This window comes from Kryptolebias marmoratus, linkage group LG12 (genome assembly GCF_001649575.2).
Source record: "Kryptolebias marmoratus isolate JLee-2015 linkage group LG12, ASM164957v2, whole genome shotgun sequence".
Taxonomy (NCBI): domain Eukaryota; kingdom Metazoa; phylum Chordata; class Actinopteri; order Cyprinodontiformes; family Rivulidae; genus Kryptolebias; species Kryptolebias marmoratus.
Window position 1 is genome coordinate 17,966,760 of NC_051441.1, and position 23,533 is coordinate 17,990,292.

The 23,533-nt window shown below is 39.7% G+C and overlaps 1 protein-coding gene across 3 annotated transcripts in view; it reads right to left on the minus strand.

The window, feature by feature from the left end:
* The window catches only part of LOC108236213 (microtubule-associated serine/threonine-protein kinase 1), a 54,215-nt gene extending 34,327 nt beyond the window's left edge, over nucleotides 1–19,888 (minus strand). For 2 of the 3 annotated variants that reach the window (XM_017416719.3, XM_017416718.3), the window contains exons 1-2: nucleotides 19,604–19,888; nucleotides 8,448–8,476 (exon numbers count right to left, since the gene is read on the minus strand). In XM_017416719.3, coding sequence (XP_017272208.1) covers nucleotides 8,448–8,476; nucleotides 19,604–19,807 — 233 coding nt within the window. In that variant the 5' untranslated portion in view covers nucleotides 19,808–19,888. Of the gene's footprint in view, nucleotides 1–5,868; nucleotides 6,065–8,447; nucleotides 8,477–19,603 lie in introns of those variants that run through there. The other variant, XM_017416721.3, reaches the window with a different exon arrangement.
* Nucleotides 19,889–23,533: the final 3,645 nt, after the last annotated feature.

A 23,533-nucleotide genomic window follows, 5' to 3' on the forward strand; every position in this document is an offset into this window, starting at 1 on the left:
TGAGCCTTTCTAAAAGGACTGGGATGAAAACTGTTAAAGAATGAAAAAAGAAACAAGATGTTTTTACTCTTAAGACTGAAGGTGGAAGCAGCAGAGAAAGGAAGGTAACCTTCAGGAAAGTGTCACTGCTAAGGTCGTTGGGAAAATTAAAAAAAAGGGGTTGTATTTAATCAAACAGCCACACATACGGGTCTATTTTCTGTGCTATATAAGCTAAATATAATGTTTGTCTACTGAAGAAAGCAGCTGCTGGAGGTTTTAGAGGGAATGTTGTCCCATTCTGGTCTGATGCAGGATTCTAGCTGTTCTACAGTCCTGGCTCTTTGCTGGATTTTTTGCTTCATGATGCATCGAATGTTTTCTATTGGTCTGGGCTGCAGGCAGGTCAGATCAGCACCTGGACTCTTCTCCTATGAAGCCCTGCTGCTGTAATGGAGACAGTTTGTTGTTTAACATTGTCCTGCTGAAATACGCAAGACCTTCCCTGAGAAAGACGTTGTCTGGAAGGAAGCATATGTTGTTTTAAAACTTGTATATGCTTTCTGCATTGATGGTTGCTTTCTAGATGCATTAGCTGCCCATGCAATAGGCTGTAATACACCCCCATACCATCAGAGAAGCTGGTTTCTGAACTGTGTGTTGAAACAGGCAGGTTGGTTCCTCTCCTCTCCTCGTTTCTACAGATAAGATATTGCAGAACTCCTTAAAGTTTCTAAACTAGTTGTGTTTATTTTCTTAAAATGTTTCTTTAATATCTAAAATATAATTAAATAATTTAGCATTAATACAACTTTAAAAATTAAATAAACAGTTCATCTGTATGCTGTTTTATCAACCTTTACAATGTTGCACATTACACAGTTATGATAGTCTTGTCACAGGTTGGAGCATTAGTGCTACAGCTAGCTGCTGCTACCACTACAAATAATTATAGTTTTATTTAAATACTAATGCAAACTTGACAACAATTTCATAAACTAGTTTTCATGTAGATCACTGTGTGCAGACTGGATTTGTTTTAAAATGGCAGCAATTCACTTTAGTCTTGGCTTCACTTGGACTAGCTGTGAGCTCGTCAGTCTGGTCAAAGTCTGTTTCTCCTGACTGGGATTATTCAAGGAGCCTAAAAATGGCCACTGTCCTCGCTCTGCACCGTCAGATACCCACCTGACTGCATTGTGTTAAATGCCAGAATCTCAGGAGAAATGTCACACAAACAAACCCTTTTCTCACATCACTCATTTACATTTTTTCCACTTCTAACAATCATCCGAGACAATTCTTTGAAGCCCCACAGCTGAATTAAAACGTCCTCGTATTGCCTCTCTGCGGTGGGCTCAAATCATCTGTGTCACTCTCTGAAATTACACTGCAGCTGACAGGAGGAATATCTATCAAGCTCTAAAAAATTTTCAGGGCAGTACAGAAGCCCGCATCATTAGACGAGCTTCCTTCCTGTAAAAGACTCTTCGAGGAAGACAGCAGAGGAGAAATAGGATGAAACAGAATAAGAGCTCCATTAGTCTTACAGGAGAGGAAAGGCAGAGCCCTTTACTGAAAACATGAGTTAATGGAAGATGTAGCTCCTGAATCATACACTTGTGGGTATTGTACCCTGGGTTCCTCTTGGGGAAAGCTGCAGCACTTAGCGGGACAAACTATACAACCTGATCCAGGCGCCTTGGCCTCTCGTCAGCTTCCCCTGATTTGCATTTAATTGGTTAGGTTAAGTGCGATCACATATTTAGTTAAAGAGGAGAAGTGTTTATGAGATGTGGAAGTGGCTGTAAGTGTCTGAGCCATGTGGCATCCAGGTGAAAAAAATTGGATCTGATTATGTCATTGTGTGTTTGTGTTGTTTGCCAAACAGCTCAGTGCACCTGAGCCACAGCACCTGAGGGATACACACACACTCTGTACTCATTAGGACTGTGTATTGACTTCCATTTATTTCTGCAGCCTTCTGTAGCCTAATCCCAACCCTGACCCATACCCTTTATTTAACCATTACCATTACAAACCTAACCCTAACCCTGACTTAAACTCAATCCACAGTTTGGCCCTAAACCTAACCCCTAACTCAAATATGCTGTTCCACCATATTAGGACTCGGCTTTGGTCCCCAAAAGGACTACTGGTCCTGACAAGGTAGGTGTGTGTACCAGAAAAGGTCTTAAAAGTGTAACAAAAACAAACAAACACACACACAAAATAGGTCTTCATATTAGTTATCAAACCTATATGTCACTTATGTCACACTGTTTTTTATCATTTGACAGCTGACCATTAACTTGCTGTACTCAGTTAAGTTATAGGCCCCAACAAGTCGGGATGTCTTTATTATGAATGGTATTTTCTTCCCATTCACAAACATTCTGATGCACATTCTAACAAATACACAGATAAACTTGTGTCACACCACTACGTGGTAAAAAAGGTTCACAATAATGCCATCAAAATACCAAGAAAGATTTGCTACGTCATTGTTTCTGAAAAGCTTCAAACCTCCTGTCCACATAGACAGCACAAGTAGAGTTAGAAATAAATTTTCACCTTTAAGAAAGTTTCTAAAAAAATATCAATTTTCCCTCATCAAAAGTTGTGCTTCTCTGTGGATGGGAGGTGCAAACGCAGCAGAAAATCTTAGTTTTTAAAAACATATAGCGTAGACTGGTCTGCAGTCTTTGCACCAGTGATTGCAGGGAGACCTTTGCTCAGAAATATTAATAAAGCTTCAATTCAAAGTTTTATTAATATAAACAGCAGCAGGCTTTTCGTTTTTTGCTGACAACTTCTGATTTGATTGACAAATGACCTGAAAAGGTTACGTTTTTAGAAGGTTTCAAAGACAAACCAAATTTTGTAGAAACTTGGCTGTATAAGCTATACGTTGATTAGGTTAAAGTACATGCAGGCTCCTACTTGTAAAGTAATCCATATATTCAAAGATTTGCAAGATCTAGCTTAGGTGGATTAACATTTATTGTAAAGGGATAAAGTTTAGCAGTCTAACAGTCACGTCAACTCAACCAGAAAAGCACTGATTGCAACTCTCTGGGCCTACTCTAATTTTCAAATTTTTGTAAAATTAATTTAATTGTGTGCAGAGTTATCGTATCATCCTGTTTAAATCTATTTTCTAAATAGAAAATGTGTTAATGAGAGCCAGAACTTCAAAATATTACAAACAAAAAGGAAAGTATTATTCAATAAAACAACACATTTAGGGGTGAGTCAAATATGATTTGTTTTTTGTCAATTTTGAGGTTCAAAAAGGCTACTTAATTTGTCCCACTTAATTTCAAAATATGAATGATTTTAGGCAAAACTGAAGTATTAAAGGTACTTAAGACATTAAGACATTCTCTCACTAATTTTTATGGGTTTATGTGTGGGTTCAAAGCCATAAATATCTTAGTTAAGTTAAAAAAAATACTAAAACAACTTCATTTGGCACATTTTTTCATTAATAATTACTGGCAGAGCCTTACTGACTGTGATGCACATCAGAGAGGATTTAAAAGGAGCCGCAGTTTATGATGACGATAAAAATAAATGGGCTTATGTCCCACATGTCATGTGAATATCCTGACTTCGTTTGGGTTCGAGTACTGTTCCAGTTCTAGTGGCAGGCATTAAAGCAGCTGGTGCATCAGTGTTATTACCACCTGTCTGATCATATGTCTGGGCGCAGGTGGGCGATAGAAAGAAACTCCTCTGTAATAGAAGCTGGATAAATCCCTGAGCAGCAGGGAACAATGAAGTCCCTCAAAGGCTCAGCAGGACACCCACTACTGGTGGTGTTGAAGAGGAAACCCTGGTGCTTGAATGTCAGCTTACATTTTTAGGTTGTTAAAATTAGATTAAGTGTAATTAATAAGCAACCAAAGTAAACATGTCTGCTATTCATTCAGATGATACATTTTTGTTCAGCTATTTGTAATTTAAATGAAAGAAACTGCCTGCTAAGATGGATTTAGTGTCTTACCAAGAAATCCTTCCTACTAAGCAGCTTCATAAAAGCATCTCTCAGCATCAGTGAATCAAATCAGATTTCAGAAAAAAAAATCAATCTTATACTTAATTTATGGTTCTGTCTGACTCATGTAACCCCTGGTTGTTTGTGAATCAGTCAACCTGTAGTTCTGCCAGAAATGTCACTATGATGAGTCACTGAAGCAATATATTGTTATTGCCAAATAACAGGACTCGAAGCTCTTACAATTGTTCATTTTCAAAGTTGCACATGTGTAGGTACATTTACAGATCATTAGTCTTAGTTAAAGATGGGTTAAAAGTTAAAGTCAGCATGCTAACACGCTAACAAAGACAGTATCTTTCACCAACTCTTTACTTTCCTTAATAATTCCCCAGTTGTAACATGCAAACTCAAGAATAAAGAGACCTTGTCTTTTGCATGGTCTTAGTAACTTAAATCCCTGTTTTGTAAATTTTAGCACTAACAACTGTGTTAATATATTCTTAATAGGCTATTAGCCAAACTAGCATAGCTTTTGACTTGCTAGAACACTAGTTTGAAACCCAATATTTGTATGTCAAATCTACAGAAGAATTAGTGTAGTTTATGAAGCATTTTGTTATGTAATGTAAAGTTGTTACTTTCATTCAAACATGCACATTATTGTGTGGGTACACTGGTGTTGTTGATAACTAACAACCAACCTACAGAAAATCTCTTTGTGTCAATTAAAAAGAAAAGTCAAGGTTAGCATCCTAACATGCACATTAGCTCTGTCTCATACTACGGTTAATTTCCCTTAACAAATGAAACACACAGAGTATCTAACACATAGCACTGGTCTTGTTCATTTCTGTGGTTATACAATCACTTTTTCAGATATTTTATCCCTGACAACTACGTGAATGTTTTCCAAATTAGCTGCTTGCTAAACCAGCGAGTAAAAGGTTAATTTAAAGGTCAGCACTGGTGTGTCGAAGATATTCGAAATTTTTATTTTCTTTTATTAGCATTTTTTATTTTATATGTGGTTTTACTATTTCAAATCTAACACACTATTAAAAACATTGTTCTGACAATACTGCGATGTGGAAAAACTAGCAATTTAATATGTTAGTGTTTGATTATTAGCATCAAACAACGGTAAGCTGAATGCAACTGGTTTTGCAAAAGATAAAACTATGGTATAATGATAAACTTAAAGATAAAGCAGAGCCAAAAAATTAACAGTACATTTACAGGTCATAAGAAGAACTGCTAATTATATGAAAAAGGATGGGTAAAGTCTATTGATACTCATGAGCTCACTTACTCAAGTGATAATAAAGTGTTTGGACTGAAAGTTCAGATCTTAAACTAGAGACACAGTGACTTGGTGGCCTAATAAAGCCGGGGAATTTAAAAAAAGGCGTTATAAGTCATGCTTGTATGGTAATTAAAACTTGTATAAGATTTCAGTCAGTTCAACTGCAACTAAGAAACAAAATGTCACATGTAAGGACTAATCTAAAAATAAATGTCTAAATCACTTCCAATAGTTCTATATTAACTGTACTTGATTGCATATTACCAAAAAAGCTTCCTATAAAAACATCTTTAAACTTTTTAAGCATAAACATTTTTACATTAGGTACGTTAAAAAGATAATTGACCCACATAAACTACCATATATTCTGTACAACACTTTCAATTTATACATTCAAGAGTAAAAAACAGTCATCTAAAAGCAAGTCAGACACGTAGACATAAACATTTCTGTTGCCTTACAAACTGTACACTGTCAGCCTTTTTAAAATGTATACTGCAGACACTTCAGACTGACATAAACTGCGGAAAATGAACACAGCAGAAACCAAATCCTCGCTCTATTTTCAAGTCTCTCCGTTTACCTTTTAGTCCGTCGGAACATGTTGTTGACTGAACATCTACTGAGGTTGTAGCGCTAAGCAACAGCGGCAGCTTGGTGTCGAAGGACAGCTATCGCAAAGCATCGGGTCTCTGGCTAAATTTCACTGCAAAGTAACACACTTCCTGTAGGTCCCACAACCTTCAGTGGCTGCATGTCTGAACAAGTGTGCCGGAGAACCAAAGGCGAGGGCGAGAAACAGAGAGAGAGAGAGAGAGAGAGGGAGGGAGTGATGAGGGGAGGAAGGGTGGGTCGGTCTTTTAGAAAGAAACAAGAAAAGGCAGCAGGGGATTGTGGGCTGTTTTCTCAAGGCTAAGGTGCTGTGCACAATGTAGTTTTGCGACTTTTGCTTTGGTTTTGTGCTTTCCTCTCAGTTGAAAGCTTTCACTGCAGGCTATTTCATGAACGAAGCAACAAGAGCATAGAGAGAGGTTAATTCATCAAAGCAGAAAGGGAAGACATGAATGACTAAGGGACAATTTAATGTCAACAGTTACATAACTCTGAAATAGGTTTGGAATGGAGTCAAAGATTAAGAAACCATAGCTAATGACGATGCAACGGCTGTCTTTTCTGATGAATGAAATGCAGTAAAGCAGACTGAATGTGAAGCCAACTCCACCGAGCACATCTATAATGGATGCTGGACTAATAGCCTCCTACAGAGACAGACTGGATGTGAAGTGAGCGAGACAGCGACGCGCTGAATCCAAAGAGAAATTGTCCCGAGACGCTGCCGGCATGAGGTGGCAGTAGAAAGGGAGAGATGGCACGGAGAATAGCTGGAGATGATTTTGAGGGGTTTTAAGTGCCACATGCTAAATGGCGACTTTGGGAAGATGAGGTATGACAGGAGGGTGGAAACTCAAGGTATTTACATTATGAAAAGGATCAAATAAGACAGTAATAAAACCACATCAGTAGGGGCTTAGCAGATAGGAAACAATTGTCATGACCTGGTTTTAGGGTACCTTACATTGTTAAAAACTAACCATTTCAAAACCACTAAAACGTTTCCATCATACCGCTTCTGTCGTTTAAATTCCTTTTAATGAGATGCCAGAGACGCTGCAGGATTTTCTTTGACCATATGAAGCTCAGAGTGGCGCTGTCAGTCAGCAACCCGGTATGTGCCACCCCTCTCTATTTTTCTCAGTTTCATTTCCTACGAGTCGTACACTGACCAATAAAATGATTCAATTTTAAGGTAAATATGTTTTGAAACAAGCACATTCAACAAGATACATGTGTCAGCATGTGTAAAGTAAAATAAACAGGTTTATGCATGCTCATAAGAACTTAGCTAATCATCTAGCTGATAATTAGCTTATCAGGTACTTAACAAAGATCAGAATGACAGATAATACTTACTTTTGTAATATGTTTTGAGATATATTACGGTATAAAATGTATAAGAAATGGAAAGAGTTCAAGACAAACGTTAAATTTGCTTCCAGTGGGTCATTAGAGTCACCATGATCATCTCATACCTGTGTCTCTCACTCCTTACAGCACTCTTAATAAGACAGGCACACAAAACACTAGAAAATAAGCCTGAAACTGCGCAAAAATTAAGATGTATAAAAAAAATGTTTCTGAACTGTAAGTAACAAAAACATCTGTGAATTGTTATGTGTCTACTGTGTTTTATGTCGGTGATATGACAAGTTGAAAAGACCCCTCATTTCCTGTTTTAAAGGGAAAAATTCAGAAGCAAACACTTGGAAAGTTTAGACAGCTCAGATTTAAAGAGTGTGTGACAACTTCACACTCCAAGTTAAACATCCTATAGTAAAATCTTCAAAAAGAGTTAAAGATATCAAAATGCCAGTTCAGTCACGTGAAGTATAACTTTCTGTGACTCTTTTAAACTTTGAATAATGCCTTTACTGTCTAGAATGACTGAGCTATAGCGTTCCAAAGAGGGCTGGGTTTTCTCACTCGTTTTATCAAAATCGCATCATTTTGCATGTGGACATTTGAAAGAAGGTTTTTTTTCCTCTTACTTTAAAGTATTTTTACACTGTCTGATGTACTGCAAAGCACACTATCACTGATCAAGATGTATGTTTTGATGTATTTCGTTGTTAAAGACACAAGTGCAGTAGTCAATTGAAAATTGTGATGGAAATTAAAGAATAACAACTGAATAGTAATAATGATATTTCAGGCCTAATGCTTCGGCACCCCATAATAGGTTTTTGGGGAGAGAAGAGTGGTGGATAAATAGCTTTCAGCACCATGGACAGAATCCACAACTCTCAGCTGGTCATAATCAGAGTCTGACACACTCCAGCTGCTCTTCAGGAGGCCTCCTCCTCCTCCTTCACACATGAACTGCACTCCACACCACAAACCCCACTGAAGTGTTCTCACGGCTTCCAAACAAAATCAGCGAAGCAAGGCAGCCTGCCAAACTGATGATCAGAAGAAGAGACCATGCTGGTGATGGACTGACAGCTGATTGTTTGTCATGGGGAGGCCAGCGCTTCCCCCAGAAAGAAGAGAAAACCCATGTGGTGAGAGGTAGAGGGAGATGCGACAGAAAAAAGTAACACTCACCTGCTGTTTTTGCGAGGCAACGGCAGGTCCTATTGGCAGAAAGACAAAAGAAGAAGAAAAAAAGAGAGATCAGGTTCAGGGAAACACAAATAGATACCTTCATATAAGCTCCCAAACGTGTGTGGCTCTTTAAATCTGACTAAACCAAACGCTGAGTTTTAACAAATGACAAAGCAAACCTCAACCGATTCATTAAATGTGCCAACCTGCGTTTCAAAAAAGGTCAAGTTCTGAATGACTTCTTCTTCAAAGGCAGCTGAGGTGTATGGGTATTTTAATGTTGGCTTACCTGCTTTGGCACCAGGATGGCTGAAATAATTAAAACTGACGACTGGTTTTCAATTTCTCTTAGTTATCTAATGTCAGAATGATGTTAAAATGAAGTAGGAAATAGTAACTTAACAAGGGAAAAGATAAACCGGAAGCACTGGCCTCCTCCTGCTTCATAACTTTTTTTTATTTTCCACAGAGTTTTCTCTTGTTTCAGCAGAAATCAATGCCTCGACAGGCCCGCTGTGGCTCGCTATTAATGTAAAATGACGGCAGCGCTGGTACAGATTGCTGCACAGTCACCCTACAGAAATTACCAATCAAGAACAACAAGTCTGACGAATTACCCTGATTAGATTCAAGCATCAAATGTGCCACGCGTGGGACTGTGGGGGCATTTGTGTACGCATGAAGAAATCAGAAAAACTCAACAAAAGCAACAAGAAAAAATAAATAAAATCATCCACTTATGCTTTATGGACATTCAGCTGCATGACCCGGGGATTACATGTTAACTGAAACAAATCTTTCTTTACAAGGACAACTGGATATTCAACCCATTGATCCCCCTTCACTTTGTCCTTCAATGATCGACTTATTGGCCCTGAGTACTCAGAGCCCAAGGAGGAAATGATTTACAAGAGAGACACATTAAAGGAATAGTTCAGACCTTTTGATGTGGGCTTCTGTGCTAAATTAATAAATAATTAATTTGACCTGTTTCAGATTGCTTCCTGAATGACCTCAGTTTGGAGAAATAGAACTGAAACCCGACAGTACTGATGAGCTAATAGCTAGTCTGAACAATGCGAAGATCAAAGTGAATTGCTAACTGCAGCTGCTGTTTACGCTTGTAAATAATCAGAGAATAGCATGTAAAGAACCATTTGATGGCAATGTAAAGGTTTATGATCAGTGTTTGCTATAGAATTTGGGAAATTGGATTGGTTCTTTAGATGGTAGCAATCCCCTTTAGTCTTGGCTGTGTTAGGACTAGCCATCAGCTCATCATTCCTGTCAGATATAAACTGTTTCTCTGAACTGAGGCATTTCCAGAAGTTATTTATAACAGGCAAGACGTTAAATTTTGACAACTTCTACCTTTAGGATAACTGTAACATCTGAACTCTGAATTAAGGTAAAAATAATTCTGCAGAGAGGCTAGTAGTGAACAGTGAATCCCATTCTATTTATTAAAATAAAAAGATTTTGATCAAATAATTAGATTTTTTTAAAAACTGCCATGGCTCAGTTAAGGTTTTAGAATCATCTGTTTATTTTTACAGATCATTCAGATGAAAAGACACCAGATTAACTGCAAGCACCTACTTCAGGAAGCATTTATTCCAGCGTACAAACATTTTGTTTTTATGATTAGTTGCTGTGGCACAACTTACACGTGGCGTTCCCCAAGGCTCTATTGTCGACCCAGTCCTGTTTTTATTAAACCTGTCGCCTCTGAGGCCTAATTTTTTACAAGATAAAATATCTTTCTCTTTATTATTATAAAAACTAATAATTCTTTGAAGGTTTTATTGGAAATATAATGAACACCAAGGCAGCTTTAGCTTGTCAACCAAAACAATGACTTATTTGGGTGACAAAATGATGTCAGAAAGTAACTATTGAATGTACGTAATGTGTATAACTCATTAACTTTTGGAGTTAACCCATTCCAAGATGGCCACTACAGCTAAACAACCTTAGAGAACACAAAATGGCTATAACTTAGACAATTTTACAAACAATGAGCTAAAATTTGATGTGGTAGTAGCTAAAAGGCAAGATCTGAGTATTTACAGCTCACATGAGAAAGGGAGCAAACGATATACAATCTTTCAAGGGATGCTAGTTTCAATAATTTTGTAAAAATTTCATTACAGCAGTTCCTTGTTATGTAACTTAAATATTATATTTTGGGATGATTGCTATGAAGTAGTACCAGCTTGAATTTTCCTCATAATTCTACTTCAAATTGTGGGAAAAAAAAGGTCACAAATACTGTGAGATGAGCAAAGTACACACGATTGTGCTTCTACAGCTGCCATTCTGACACACAGTTTCATCATTTCCACAAAGTAACAACAAGTAGACAATAAATTATAAAGATGGAAGCTTATTGTTTTCATATATCCTGTCACAGAATCTGAACACTGTGTCTCAAAGTGATTCTCCTGCGGTTTAATTAATTTGACAGAATGCCGTGCTTATTGCTCGCGGCGTTTATTGCACCACTGCATGTTCTTAAAAAAACAAATGTCTGAGGTTGATGTTTGTGGTGTTCAGACTAATTCTCCCACTAATTAAGTCTCCTGTTGATGAGGGCAGAATAATGACAACTGGAGTTCTCCGTCACATGAAATACCCACTGATCCCAAATGAACTTCCCACACAATTCCAAACTACATTTGTTTGTTTTTCCCACTTGAGCAATAGCTCTTTTTAACCAGGTTCAGCTGGATCCTTGGGGCATAAAGCTGAGGTTTGAGCTAATAAATGATCGTCTCATCCCTTCTGGCCCCAGGCTGTCGCTCTGACAGAAGAGCCTGTGAGGACATGTTTCAGGGCTTAAAAGAAGGGGAGGCAGCGCAAACATCGGTGGCTATTCAAACTGAAGGGCGATGGTGCCACTGTCTTCTAATGTCTCTGGCTTATGGAAGTCCTTCGGCTTATAGTTACAGATTACTGCTGGGCTTTTTAATATCCAACCAGCAGACAGAGTGCTCATGAAAAGGCGTGTTCGTTTTTTTAAACTGTTTCTATGCCTCGTGGAAGCATCTTATACATACACAGCAGATTGAAATAATGCTTTGTTTTTATGTGAAAAGTGATTAAGTGAAATTGAGTAATGTATATCCTCATGTCTTTCGTATGTCATAGAGTAACCCAATAATATGTAAGGAAATGATTATTTTACAAAGATTTCCTAAAATATTATGAACAGATTTGTTGGTACGTTTAAAGTAACCATTATTCTTTGCATCATGTTTCAAACTAAGTGATCAGGATCGCAAGTGTCTTTTGGGACATTTAGTTGATTTAAACGGAACAAACGCGCCATGGTTTGGTGTCGTTGTGCGCTTCACGCTGAACGTAGAGCAGACAAAGGAACGGTGAGAGAATATAGATATTTATGCTTAAGGTAAAGGGCTAGAAGACCACCTCCATGCAGCTTCATGTTCCTCTGACCACAGCTGACAGGACAGCATTATTAAAAATAATGTACAAGGTTCATGGGATTGTAGCCAACCTCCCAGGAAGTGGACGCAGGAGGAAATGCGACCCCGGGTTGGCCAGACAGGAAACCATCCAAAACCATCCAAGCTGAACTCCAAGGTTAAGATACGTCACTTTCTGATCACACTGTACGTCACATTTTCATCAATCATACTGAGTTCCGTGGAAGAAGACCCAGGAGGGCTCCACTACTGACAGAAAAGAAACAAACAGCAATTTACCAAAAGGTTTGTTGACAAGCCATAAAGTTTCTGGGACCGATGAGTCACACCATCTGTCGATACCAACAAATTTATCCGCGTCTGTTCGTGTTTTTATTATGTCCTTGTGCTTTACTTCAGATCTTTTAAGTAGGGTTATGTGGAAGGGTTATAGACAATAATTATTTTAACGGTTGTAGATAGCTCTGTGAATGACCTCAGTTTGGAGAAATATAGTTGTGGTGGCAGAAGAGATAAGGTAGACACAGCTTACTGAGTTTAATCAATTTATTAAAAAATAAATGTTGAACAAAAATGTCCCAGGGATGAGACAGCTTCAGACAGCAGAAAACGAACATATCTAACCTAAAGCTGTAAGAGAATGTCTTTTAAAGCTTATCAGAAGAAAGGACAAGGCCACCAGTAGTCTTGTCTTGGCTGGAAGGCAGCATGGTCCAACATCAAACTATGAACATGCATACGCTACACAGCAGTTCTGTTAAACCTAATGAGGCCATCTGAGAAAACATATCATAAAACCTTACTTTTCACAATAGTTTGATTTTGATCGGATAAACAAGCTAGTCTGTAGTTGAAATGCTAAAGCTAAATGCTAAAGCAGCATTGAAGACTGCTGCAAACATTGTGACGACAGTAGAAAAAGAGAGGAAACAACAATATTTCGCAATAATATTTCAACTGCACCTTTTCCTAATATCATGCAGTCCTAGCAGCAAGCCTCTTTGATTTTGTCCCCACTCGGACTAGCTGTTAGCTCTTCAATCTGCTCCAAATTAAACTCCTTTTCTCTAAACTGAGGTAATTCAAAGAGCTATCTACAACAGGTAAGATATTAATTGTTCATAACCTTTTACAAACCCTATCTTTAAGGAGCTGCGATATCCCTTTAAGTTCGTGAGGTCTGTCCTGAATTATCTGCTGATGAAGACAGCCCTTAGCAAAAATGTGACGAGATGAGGATTCTCTGGTATGCTGCAGTTTCATTAAGTCAGACGGGGAACAAACATTGTGATGCAGGCAGTAAACCAACAGAGACTTTAAAGGCCAGTGAATTCAGCCTCCTGGTACGGTCATAAGCTCAGACCATAAAATCTCCCTTTTGCTATTGTGTCCTTCAGGACATACAGGCTGCACTGAAGCAATAATGAAAAAAAAGCCCTTGTTATGAGAATATAAGATTAGCCGAGGGGCACGAACATAAAGTGCTCTGCTGCTCGTACGAGAGGCACTGTGTAGACGCTGTGCTAAGAGAAATGTCGAGGAGATGTCCAGAAGATGAACAGCGAGGATTAATCAAGGAGTTTTCTTGGAAGAAGATGGTAAAAATAAAATGCAGGATTTCTCAGATCTAAGACCTTGTAGGGTTTAAAGCAATGTAAACCCTTATATGGTTCTTACTAAATCTTAAAATTATTAACTTCAAACAACACAATATGTTAAACCATGCCATACATTATCTAAGCTAAAGTGCAGAAGCAGTGCATGCCCTCACTCCATCATTGGTATTAAGGTGCTGACGACAAAATGCACATGATCCTCATCAGTCTGATCGCCTCTGTAAAAGCAGGAGTTTTGTCAGTTTGCTGCTCTGGAGCAAACAGGTGTGTGTTAACACAACGCCAAGCAGGAAAGACATCAGCAATAGTCTAGAAAAAGCTATTCAGGAGTGTGAAGGACCGAGTTAAAACAGGAGGAGTCACAGGAGATATAAGAAAAATAGTCTCTTTTATTTTAACCCAACAATTATAACTAACAAAAAGACAAACTGAGCTCATAAAAGAGGTCAAAAAAGACAAAAACTGAACTCAGGCAAAAAGATGCAAACCCTGGCTGCACAAACAAACAAAACTGACCTTCCTTAAGAAATGACACACAGGGGTTTATATAATGGCTGATCAGACCAATTAAGACACAATAGGGGTAACTAAACAGAATACAATTACAAACAACACAAAACAAATAACAGTACAGCTAAGTTTGGCTAAACTAAAGACCCAAAAATGAAAACCCAAAATATTAAACTTTAAACACTCATATTTACTTAAAATACAGAAACTTATCTAAACAAAGAAACTNCCTGGCCCCAATCTTTTGTCTGGCAACTCCAAGGCAGGCAAGTACCAGCAAAAACAAACACAAAGTTAATTTTAAGCAACAAATTAAATTGACAAACACATTTGTTACTAAATGGGCGTGCTAACAAATAGAACAAATGTATCCAAATCAACTAATAAATGTTTTTATTGCAACTAAAATATTATTGTGTTTGTATGAAAGAAAAAATATAAATAAAGTGTATAAAAGGAGTTACTGACATTAAGGCTTTAGAGTGTGGCCATGGATTTGGCCATCACAAGGAGGTTGAAAAGTTTCAGGAGTAGGAGACTATATTAGAAAAAGTAAGTGGGTGTGGAGGCCCTGCACCAAAAAAAAATTTAAATTTAGAACATCATTTGGAACAAGGCTGGGAGGGTGTTCGAAGAGTCCAAAATCAGCAGTTTTTGAGGGTAATTTATGAGACTTTTTGGCTCTTTGGAACGACTGGGAGCTTTTTCAGAAACTCAGATGGAGAATTAATTCAGCTAAGAGAAGGAACCATCTCCCAAGGCAGTAAACCTGAAGGAAGTAATCTTGTAAAATAGATTTAAATAAAAACATTTTAACTGGAGATTTGAAATCGATTGTCTTGACGTCCTTTCTGGTTGGTAGAATCCAACCGTTCTTTTCTCGGACATTAATCTGTCATCCACTGCCTGAAAAATTACTCAGTGTCACACCGCCCAACATCGACCAATCAGAAGCCTCGGCAGATAAATGAGAACTCTTGTCCAATCAGTGGTGGTGTTACAACAGGGCGTGTGCTTGTTTACTCAAAGATGGCTGTACCCATGGATCGATCAAAAACAAACTGAGGGAGGAAGAAAATCATAATTTATTGTAAATAAAATTATCTTGCATCATTATGCCGATTGGAGTTAACATATGAACTCTTCTAGACAAACGTTTACAAAATACTTTTGGTCAATTAACAAAAAGTAGCAACAAAAATGCAGCTAAATTAAGGTTTTTATATGGTGATATTTGCTGGATGCCAGCTACTTTTGAACTCTTTGGCTTTTTCTGTACCTCATCATATCCGGAAAGGGTTATAAGTTCATTTTCAAACAATTTGAAGTTCATCATTCTACATAAAAAAACTCCAAACAAACAAACAAAAAACAACAGATTATACACAAATGGAAAGCATTAAGATAATTGCTTGTCTTCAGAGGAGTGGACATCCCAGGAAATTCCCCCTGAGATCAGCTTGTATGGTGCTTACAGAAACAGCAGAAAAAATCCCAAAAGCTCCATCTCAGACTCTACAAACCTCTGTAAGCAGCGTGTGGAGGGGTAAAGTTCACTGAAGGGATTTCTTTTTTTTTTTTTCATTTTAACAAGAATGCACGCAGCATGGCTTAGGTCTGTAAGATTGCGAAACACAAAATTTCTGAAATAATGTTCTTTGGACAGAAAGCTGAAGCTTTGGACCAAATTAGGTCATGAAACAGGACAACGATCCCAGTGAAACCAGCAACTCTACAACAGAATGTATGTAAAAACAAAATAAAAAAAGAATCAAGATGTTCCAATGACCCACTTCAAGTCCAGACCTCGACCTGACTGAAGTTCTGAGGCAGAACCTTAAGAGGGATGTGCAGAAACAAATACCTACAAATCTCCATGAACTGATGTAACGTTATAAAGAAGAGTGGGACGATCTAAGACAATGATAATTTTTGTTGCTAAAAGTGGGTCAACAAGCCATTAAATCACCTGTTCTGTTTTGTTTTACACCGTTTGCCTACATAATGACACATTTTGGTACAGTAGCTCGTACATTCTTGTTTATTAGAAGTTGTATTGACCTAAATTTTTGACCTAGTACAGAACCATATGAATTTTTATTCTGTTCCCAAAAACTGAAGAAATGTGTGATCCAGTTATGGTTTGATTAAGAGCCGTACTTCCCCTCAAAAGATGTAGGATAAATCAAGTTTTTATTCATTTTCAGTTACGCAAATCAACTAGATCACTAAAATCCTACAAAATTCCTGCTCTTTCGACAAAATGTCTGAGTATGATTATGTAGCCGGTCAAATGAACACAGAGTGGAGCTCACAGAATCGAGATGCAAAGATCGTGCTCCTTTCATGTTCGTCGTGTTGGAGCAATGCGTCATGGGCGTGACCCTTGACCCCAACTGCAGAGGAGAGAGGGGTGTGTGTCGCCATATGGTGCTGGAAGCATCACAGTGTGTTTCTGTGGGAGAGGGAGCGAGTGATGAGACCCAGGGGAGTCGAACGGCAGCTGAGCAGAGTCAATCACTTGTCAGCTCGCTCTCATAGACACACAAAGCCATGAGATAACATACGGGCTTAAAACGTGCGTGGATGTCTCCGTCACGTACTGACACTAAATCATTCCGCCGGGCCTGCCTGTATCTATACAATATCTGAGACATGATCTGGACTGTTTGATGATTAATTCCCACACCAGCTCGTGTCGTACGTCGCAGGAGCTGAGCTGAGCGCTGGCAGATGATGAGACGTGAAATCATCAGCACACCTCGCTGTAATCCTCCCTTCGCCTCTTGTTAGCTCCCCCTGCGCTTTCTCTTAGAGGGAGAGGGGTCTCGGCTTTCCCTCCAAGCAGTGCTGAGGCGCAGCTCCGATCGCTGCCCCCCTGAGTCGTATTTTCAAGTGAACGCACGCGCACACAGGAAGCAGATTTCGGTGCGGCCTGCAGGACGCTCGCCTCTGTTCAGTTCACTTGGCTTGACCGAACAATGATGGGATGCCGGCGTAGGGGGCGCGTTGATCTGTGGTTACGCAGGCTGCCTCGTAATGGATGAGTGCCGACGGATCAGCATGCATGAGTGGCCGCTCATCAGCAGCATTTCCTCAAAGAGGCTGCGCAGAGTGTAAAAACAGCTAAATCCTAAAATTAGGCGAATGACGGCGAAGCCACGAGTCACCGATTTGTGACCTGAATGTAGAAGGAATGCACGTCTTTGAATAAAATTGGGTCAATTTGTTTGAACAGGCTCCAGAAACACTGCCCCCCTCCAAGCACACACAGAGGGTCACACAAACCACAGCAACAAAACAGCTGAAAATCCTGTCGTTTAGGACTAAAATCACCTGATTTTAAATGATGTCGTGCGCAGTCGCCATGAGATTACATGAGATGTCAGAGTTTGTGTTGTGAATGACTGACTCTCAGTTACAAATCTTTTCTCACAACACGATCAGTAAAAGTGACGGAGTTAAAGCCACAGGCTATCTTGTTGGCAGAAAATGCCAATAAAAAGGATTATTCCAGCCATTTCAAAGTGGTTTTCTGAAAAGGTTATGAACAATTAATATCTTACCTGTTGTAGATAGCTCTCAGTTTGAAGGAACCGAGTTTTATTCTGACCGGATCTACAACTGAATGACCAGTCTGAGCAAAGTGCCATCTTAAGACAACTCCATTCTCTAAAGTTTCATACATTTATGTTGAATTATATGATTGTTTGCAAGCTGAAATAGCAGCAGTTAGCTGTAGCACTTACGTTTCACCTTCTGCAGAGATATTATCATCCACCAGGATGATCAGATACAGCAAAATTGACAGTGACGTTAAAATAATGTTGTTATTTTTACATAAACCACCTTTCTGTCCCCATTGATAAGCTAATAATGGCTTATTTAAGCAAACCCACTTCCAAAGCAAATAGCTGCCATCTTAAAACTAATCTTTGAAATTTAAGTAATGCAAATGCTATTATTTAAACCAGTTCACTGCCGTCAGTGTCCCAGTACCCAGTTATTTTGGTAGTAAAATTATAAAGCTCCTGCCAAACCGGACCTCAGGCTGACCTGGAAGTGCTACAGCTAGCTGCTGCTAGTATTTGCGTGTGCAAATAACCAAAGAATTTCATATAAATAACTGTGTAATGTGAAACTGATGGACGTTAAAGCTACGAGTCACGGGTTTGCAGCCTGAGTTTGTCTGTTGTGACGTTTTTTGAGATTTGAGCAGCAGTTCGCTTCGGTATTGGCTGCGTTCAGACTAGCCAGCAGCTCATCAGTCTGGTTTGCTGCTGTTTTTAAACAATTCTTATGACAAATGTCTCATAGCCTTAGCTTTACACCTTCATCCCTCTGGCATTACACGGTTGTTTGCGCAAAAAATCTACATATTATACAAATAATGACAGCAGCTGCTAGCACTTCCTGTGCAGCCTTGGGGCTCTTCCAGCAGGAATTTTATAACATTTGTACCAGAATAACTGCGTCATGTCAAACTGATGGCAGTGTCAAGGTTTGCAAAATAGTGTTTTTGTAAATCCAGCGTTTCCCCTAACATTATCGAAGGGGGCCGCCCCCAACAGCATGAAGGTTATGGCATGTAATAAATTATTAAACGTCCATACGTGTTCGCGCAGGACCAAGTTCACTGAAGCTGGTCAAAGCCGATGCATCATCATTTACTCACCTTTAGAGTTTTGAATCTAAAATTGAACATTGTATTCAGTGTGCACCGAACAAAGTGATACGTTTCATGACCTGATGCATCCAGAGCATCATCCTTAGACATGTTCAACTTATGCTTCGACAAAAACAAAAAAAAGTTTGTGATTTTTAAACAGTCTTGTGGTGAATAATGTAACAATAGCAGCCAGATTAGCCCGCCCTCCTGCTCCGGGTCCAAGTGAAGAACACATCACAGGTCCACCTCCAAACAAGCAGCCAAAGACCAGCCAACACCAGAGGACTGGCTTCAGTCTGAGAGGAAATACTCCCCCTGGCTGTACAAGACGACAGATTATTCATGTATTTAAATGTACCATTTATGTTATTGTTCAAACGTCGAGCTGTCATGAAAAGCAAAGCATAAACTCTAATTCTTTGTCTATTTCTGTGTCTGGCCAGAAGCTTCGAGGAAACGCTGGAATCCATATGAAATCTTAAGAGATTGTTGTTTTTGAAGACAACACAGCCTTTTGTTCACCAGGCTGGTCAGAATTTAACAGTGTTTCTCAAAACTGAGTTCACTCAGAGAGCCAACTACAATGGGTAAGATATTAACTGTTCATAACCTTTCCTTGGAGCCCTACTTCAAAATGACGGAATATGCCTTTAAACTGAAAAAAACAAACAAACAAACAAACAAAAAAAACAGTGATGACTGGATTTGTAAAACAGCTGTACATACAGTCTAAATAAATGTATTCTTTAAGAAAACAGGAGATACTGATGTCCGTTTGGACACGACCATCCTTTGAGGACAAATGAATGATAACGGGATAATAAATGCTCGGACAGTGTCGTGCACAGATGTGTGGCCGCTGAACATCTGGGAACAAAAGGTCAGATTCTAGACGTGGAGCGTGGAGCTCACCTGCAACCTCCTGCGTCTTATTATCCCCGAGTCATCCATGGAGAGGGTCAGAGAAGGAGCTGCGGGGCTCCTAGCAGGAGGTTCCCCTTCCACCGAAAACAATCCTGTGACCCTTTGGAGATCCGTGTTTGGACCCGGCAGGGCTTCGGCATTCCAGTTCACACCCGAGCCGAACAAAGCAAAACAGCCGAATGAGGCGCACATAAAAGCACGCGCGCACGTCCACGGGCGGGTGGCTGGAAATCTGTTAGAAAGTGGACGTCTTCTTCAGCTCCGCTCGTGTCCCGTATCCTCCTCCTCCTCCTCTTCCCCCTCCTCCTCTTCCCCCTCCTCCTCCTCCTCCTCTGCTGTCAGACATGCCGACTCGAGATGTGACGTTCGCGGACGATCCGAATCTTTTGAGCGGCTCTTTAACGCGAATGAAGGGAGCCGGACCAAAGGCAGTGCAGAACCGTTCTTTTTTTTTTTTTTTTTTTTTTTTACTCCCTTCTAGTGTTCTCCTCCTCAAATGCAGACAAACACACGCTCCTCCTTTGCTGTCCCAAGGAACCGGGGGACAGGCAATGGGGAGGAGCACAGCAGTTGCTCTCAGGAGGGGGGAAGGGGGTGATTGACAAGTCACGTGGTACATATCATACCATACCAGCACTCTAAACACCCACAGGACCAAAGTGCTGTGCACATAATAAAACAATCATGCAGTCATTCAGAATGAAATAAAATGGAATAGATAAAAAATAAAATTAAATAATTAGTAAACAATTAAAAAGTCTACATCTCAGATGGTTTCAAAGGCCAGGGAAGAGGCCTGGATGACGTCCAAGGGAAGGTCATTCCATAATTTAGGAGCTAAGGAATCCAGAGGGTTTGTAGGGATGTAGCAGTTCAGGCAGGTAGGGTGGGGCAAGGCCATTAAGTGCCTTAAAAGCAAGTAAAATAATTTTAAAACGTACAGGCAGCCAGTGCAGGGAGGCTTAAATAGGGGAAATGTGATCAAATCTTTGTGTGCTGGTTAAAAGACGAGCAGCAGCATTCTGAAGCCTCTGAACCTGAGAGACGCAGGAACCACCGATTCCTTTATAAAGTGTGTTACAGTAATCCAGCAGAGTGGTAACAAAGGCGTTAATTATTGTTTCAAAATGCCACTGAGAAAGGATCGGCTTTACTTTAGCCAGCTGCCTCAAATAGAAAAAATGGATGTAACTACTCTGATGTGATTTATTTAACTTTTTTTTTTTTGGCCTGACGTACTGGGCCAAGGAACCAACATAGGTGGTCTCATTGGAGCTTCCAAAGACCATCACCTCAGTCTTTCTCTCATTAAAGAAAAGGACTGAAGTGTACGTCCCTACGCACAGCACTCTGTAATGATGTAGGGGCGTACGGAATGACATATGTTGTACTACGTCACTGGCAGTACCATGTGACTTATCGTTCTGTTCAGAACCGTTCTTTGAAAGTGCCGCATCTGCAAGATCCGGATCCCTTGAAAGAGCCATAAATTCCATCTCTCATGCTGTCTATCTATGTGCAGCCGGATTCTTCTCGGAGCATCCTTGACATTTTGCCAGAAGTCTGCGCACCTCTGTGCCGTCCAGCTGAGGCCTCGCCGCTCGGGGTGGGGGACAGGTTCATCCGCCGCCTTCTGCCTGTGATCACAAAGAGCAGGGAGTCCGGAGCTCTGCGACAACATCAGGCTGCTGCTCGCTTGTCCTCTCTCTGCACCGCGTCTTCTACATTTACTTCCAGCTCTTCATTTGCTTCTCAGCCTCGACTTCCTGGGATGCAAAAGCGAACGCGATGTTTCTCATAACCTTTTGTGGGATTCCCTGCCGCCCCTCTTCCTCCTCCGATTCTTCCTCAAATGAATGAATGAGCCCCCCTTCCCCCTCCCCCTCTTTGCCATCAGAAAAACAAAACACAGTACAACTCTGGGCAGGATGAAGGGACGTGCAGGAGAGAAAATAGCTCCTCTGCTTTAAAATCCTGAGAAGGCTTAAAGATTAGGCTTGGGACAAATAAAAAGGCCTGTTGGACCCAAATACAACACCAAAAGGGGTTAAAGGGATTGTCTAGTCAACTCTGAAATGATGTTCTGTCTAATAGTTATCAATAATTAGTACCTTATCAGCCATGACATCAGTCATAGAGCACAGAGGTTGGACAAAAGGGCAAAAGTCTTCATCCAGGCTAGGCCAAGGGCTAGCCAAACAAGGGCCAGTTTTTTAAAATCATTTTTCAGGCTTCTAAAACAAATCCTTCTCAACAACATAAGCCACATTTGCTAATATTAAACCTATACACTTTTGCTTGATGCTGTTTGTTTAGTTTGTTGCTGTTAGTGTTTGTTTTCTCAACCAAACAACGCCCGTGTTACTACAGGAATGTATGTGTGCTGAGGCTGCTGAGTGTATCAGTCCGTCTGATGCAGCCTCAGTAAAATGACAAAATGAGGATACAATGAATCTTTGTACACAGTATCTGCCCCACCTTTTCAATGAGCGCTACCATTGTACATGTGCTGTTGGCACCCTCAGTTCACCTGGTCAAATCTTGGGTGTATGCAGTTGGTTGCAGTTAGCAGTTTATGACACTAGATGTCATTAGCCTTCATCCCAAATTCTGGATTCTTAGTAGTGTCAGGATCCTGAGTTTTTGTAGTTATTTTTTATTTTTATTATCTATTTTATTATTGCTGTGTTTATGTTTTTGACACTCTTGTCACTTTGCTCCTTGTGTTTTCATTTAATTTATTTTCCATTGTGCCATCAGCCTTTTTCGCTCAGTCAGTACTTTTCCACAGTCAGCTTCTTCTCCTCAGCTCCAGCCCCGCCCACTCACACCTGTTTCCTGTTGTCATTTAGCCCAAGTGTCTCCACTCAGCTCTTCAGCCTCCCATTCTTCATCTCAACCTTCTTTGTTGAGCTGTATGCCATGTTTGGGTCAACTTTTTTTTTTTTTTTTTTGTTTGTTTGCTTTTTTATTGTATGTTTGCATGGGAAAACATCAGGCACTTTCACAAAAAGGCTGCAAAACAAACTTTAAGCTGCCTCTGAATGTTCACAAAACCTTAATGGAGCCACCCACGTCTTGCATAGATTTGAGCTTTCAGAAATGAAGCGAGTTCTGCGGAATCAAAAGAGCTGCGGAGCAGAACTCAGTGGACGTTTAGGGTTCAGTTTTGAACAATGGAAGGAAACGGAGACGCTTCGTCCATCTTTATAAATCTTCATGTGACAAGCCGTAGCATTTTTGCCATCTATTGGACTAAAGTACAAATCTGAAGAGTTGAATATTGTGGTTTTGAACAAAGATGTAGCACATTGTTAGCATTTCACACAGTATCTGTTTAGGCTGACTCAGCTTTCACTGCACCAAATTTTAGTTTAATATTTACAAAATCCACTGATTAGCTGTGGTGGCCATTATGAATCAGTTAATCAGTTCTAGATGTACATCCAGTGATTACTTTCTGGGAGTTTCATTAAAATCCGTCCAATGGTTCATGGGATTTTTGTGCAGACAGACAAACGCACACAGGCAATTACATAATCGAATGCCTTTTTATGGCAGCAGGTGAAGAGGATATTTCTGCTAAGCAGTCTTACAGAATCGTTCTTAACTTTAAATAGAACACAGATGATAGTTTAGCAAAGTAGCTGCATAAACAATATATTTCTGTTCTTTTAAACCATAATGTTTGTCGACATATGTATGAGAATGTGTCACAATATGTGGAAAAAGCAGAATATATGGGGGTAGATAAATATAGAACTGCTAAGAAATCCAGCTGAGCTTAGATTTTGGCCTTTGCATGGTCGCACTTAGCCAAATAATGTTTCGGCTCCTTATTTATATTTCTGTGACTAACAGATGGTTGGCCCATTAGCAAAGACATTGCATATTGCCCTGCTGCGAATTAGGACTTTC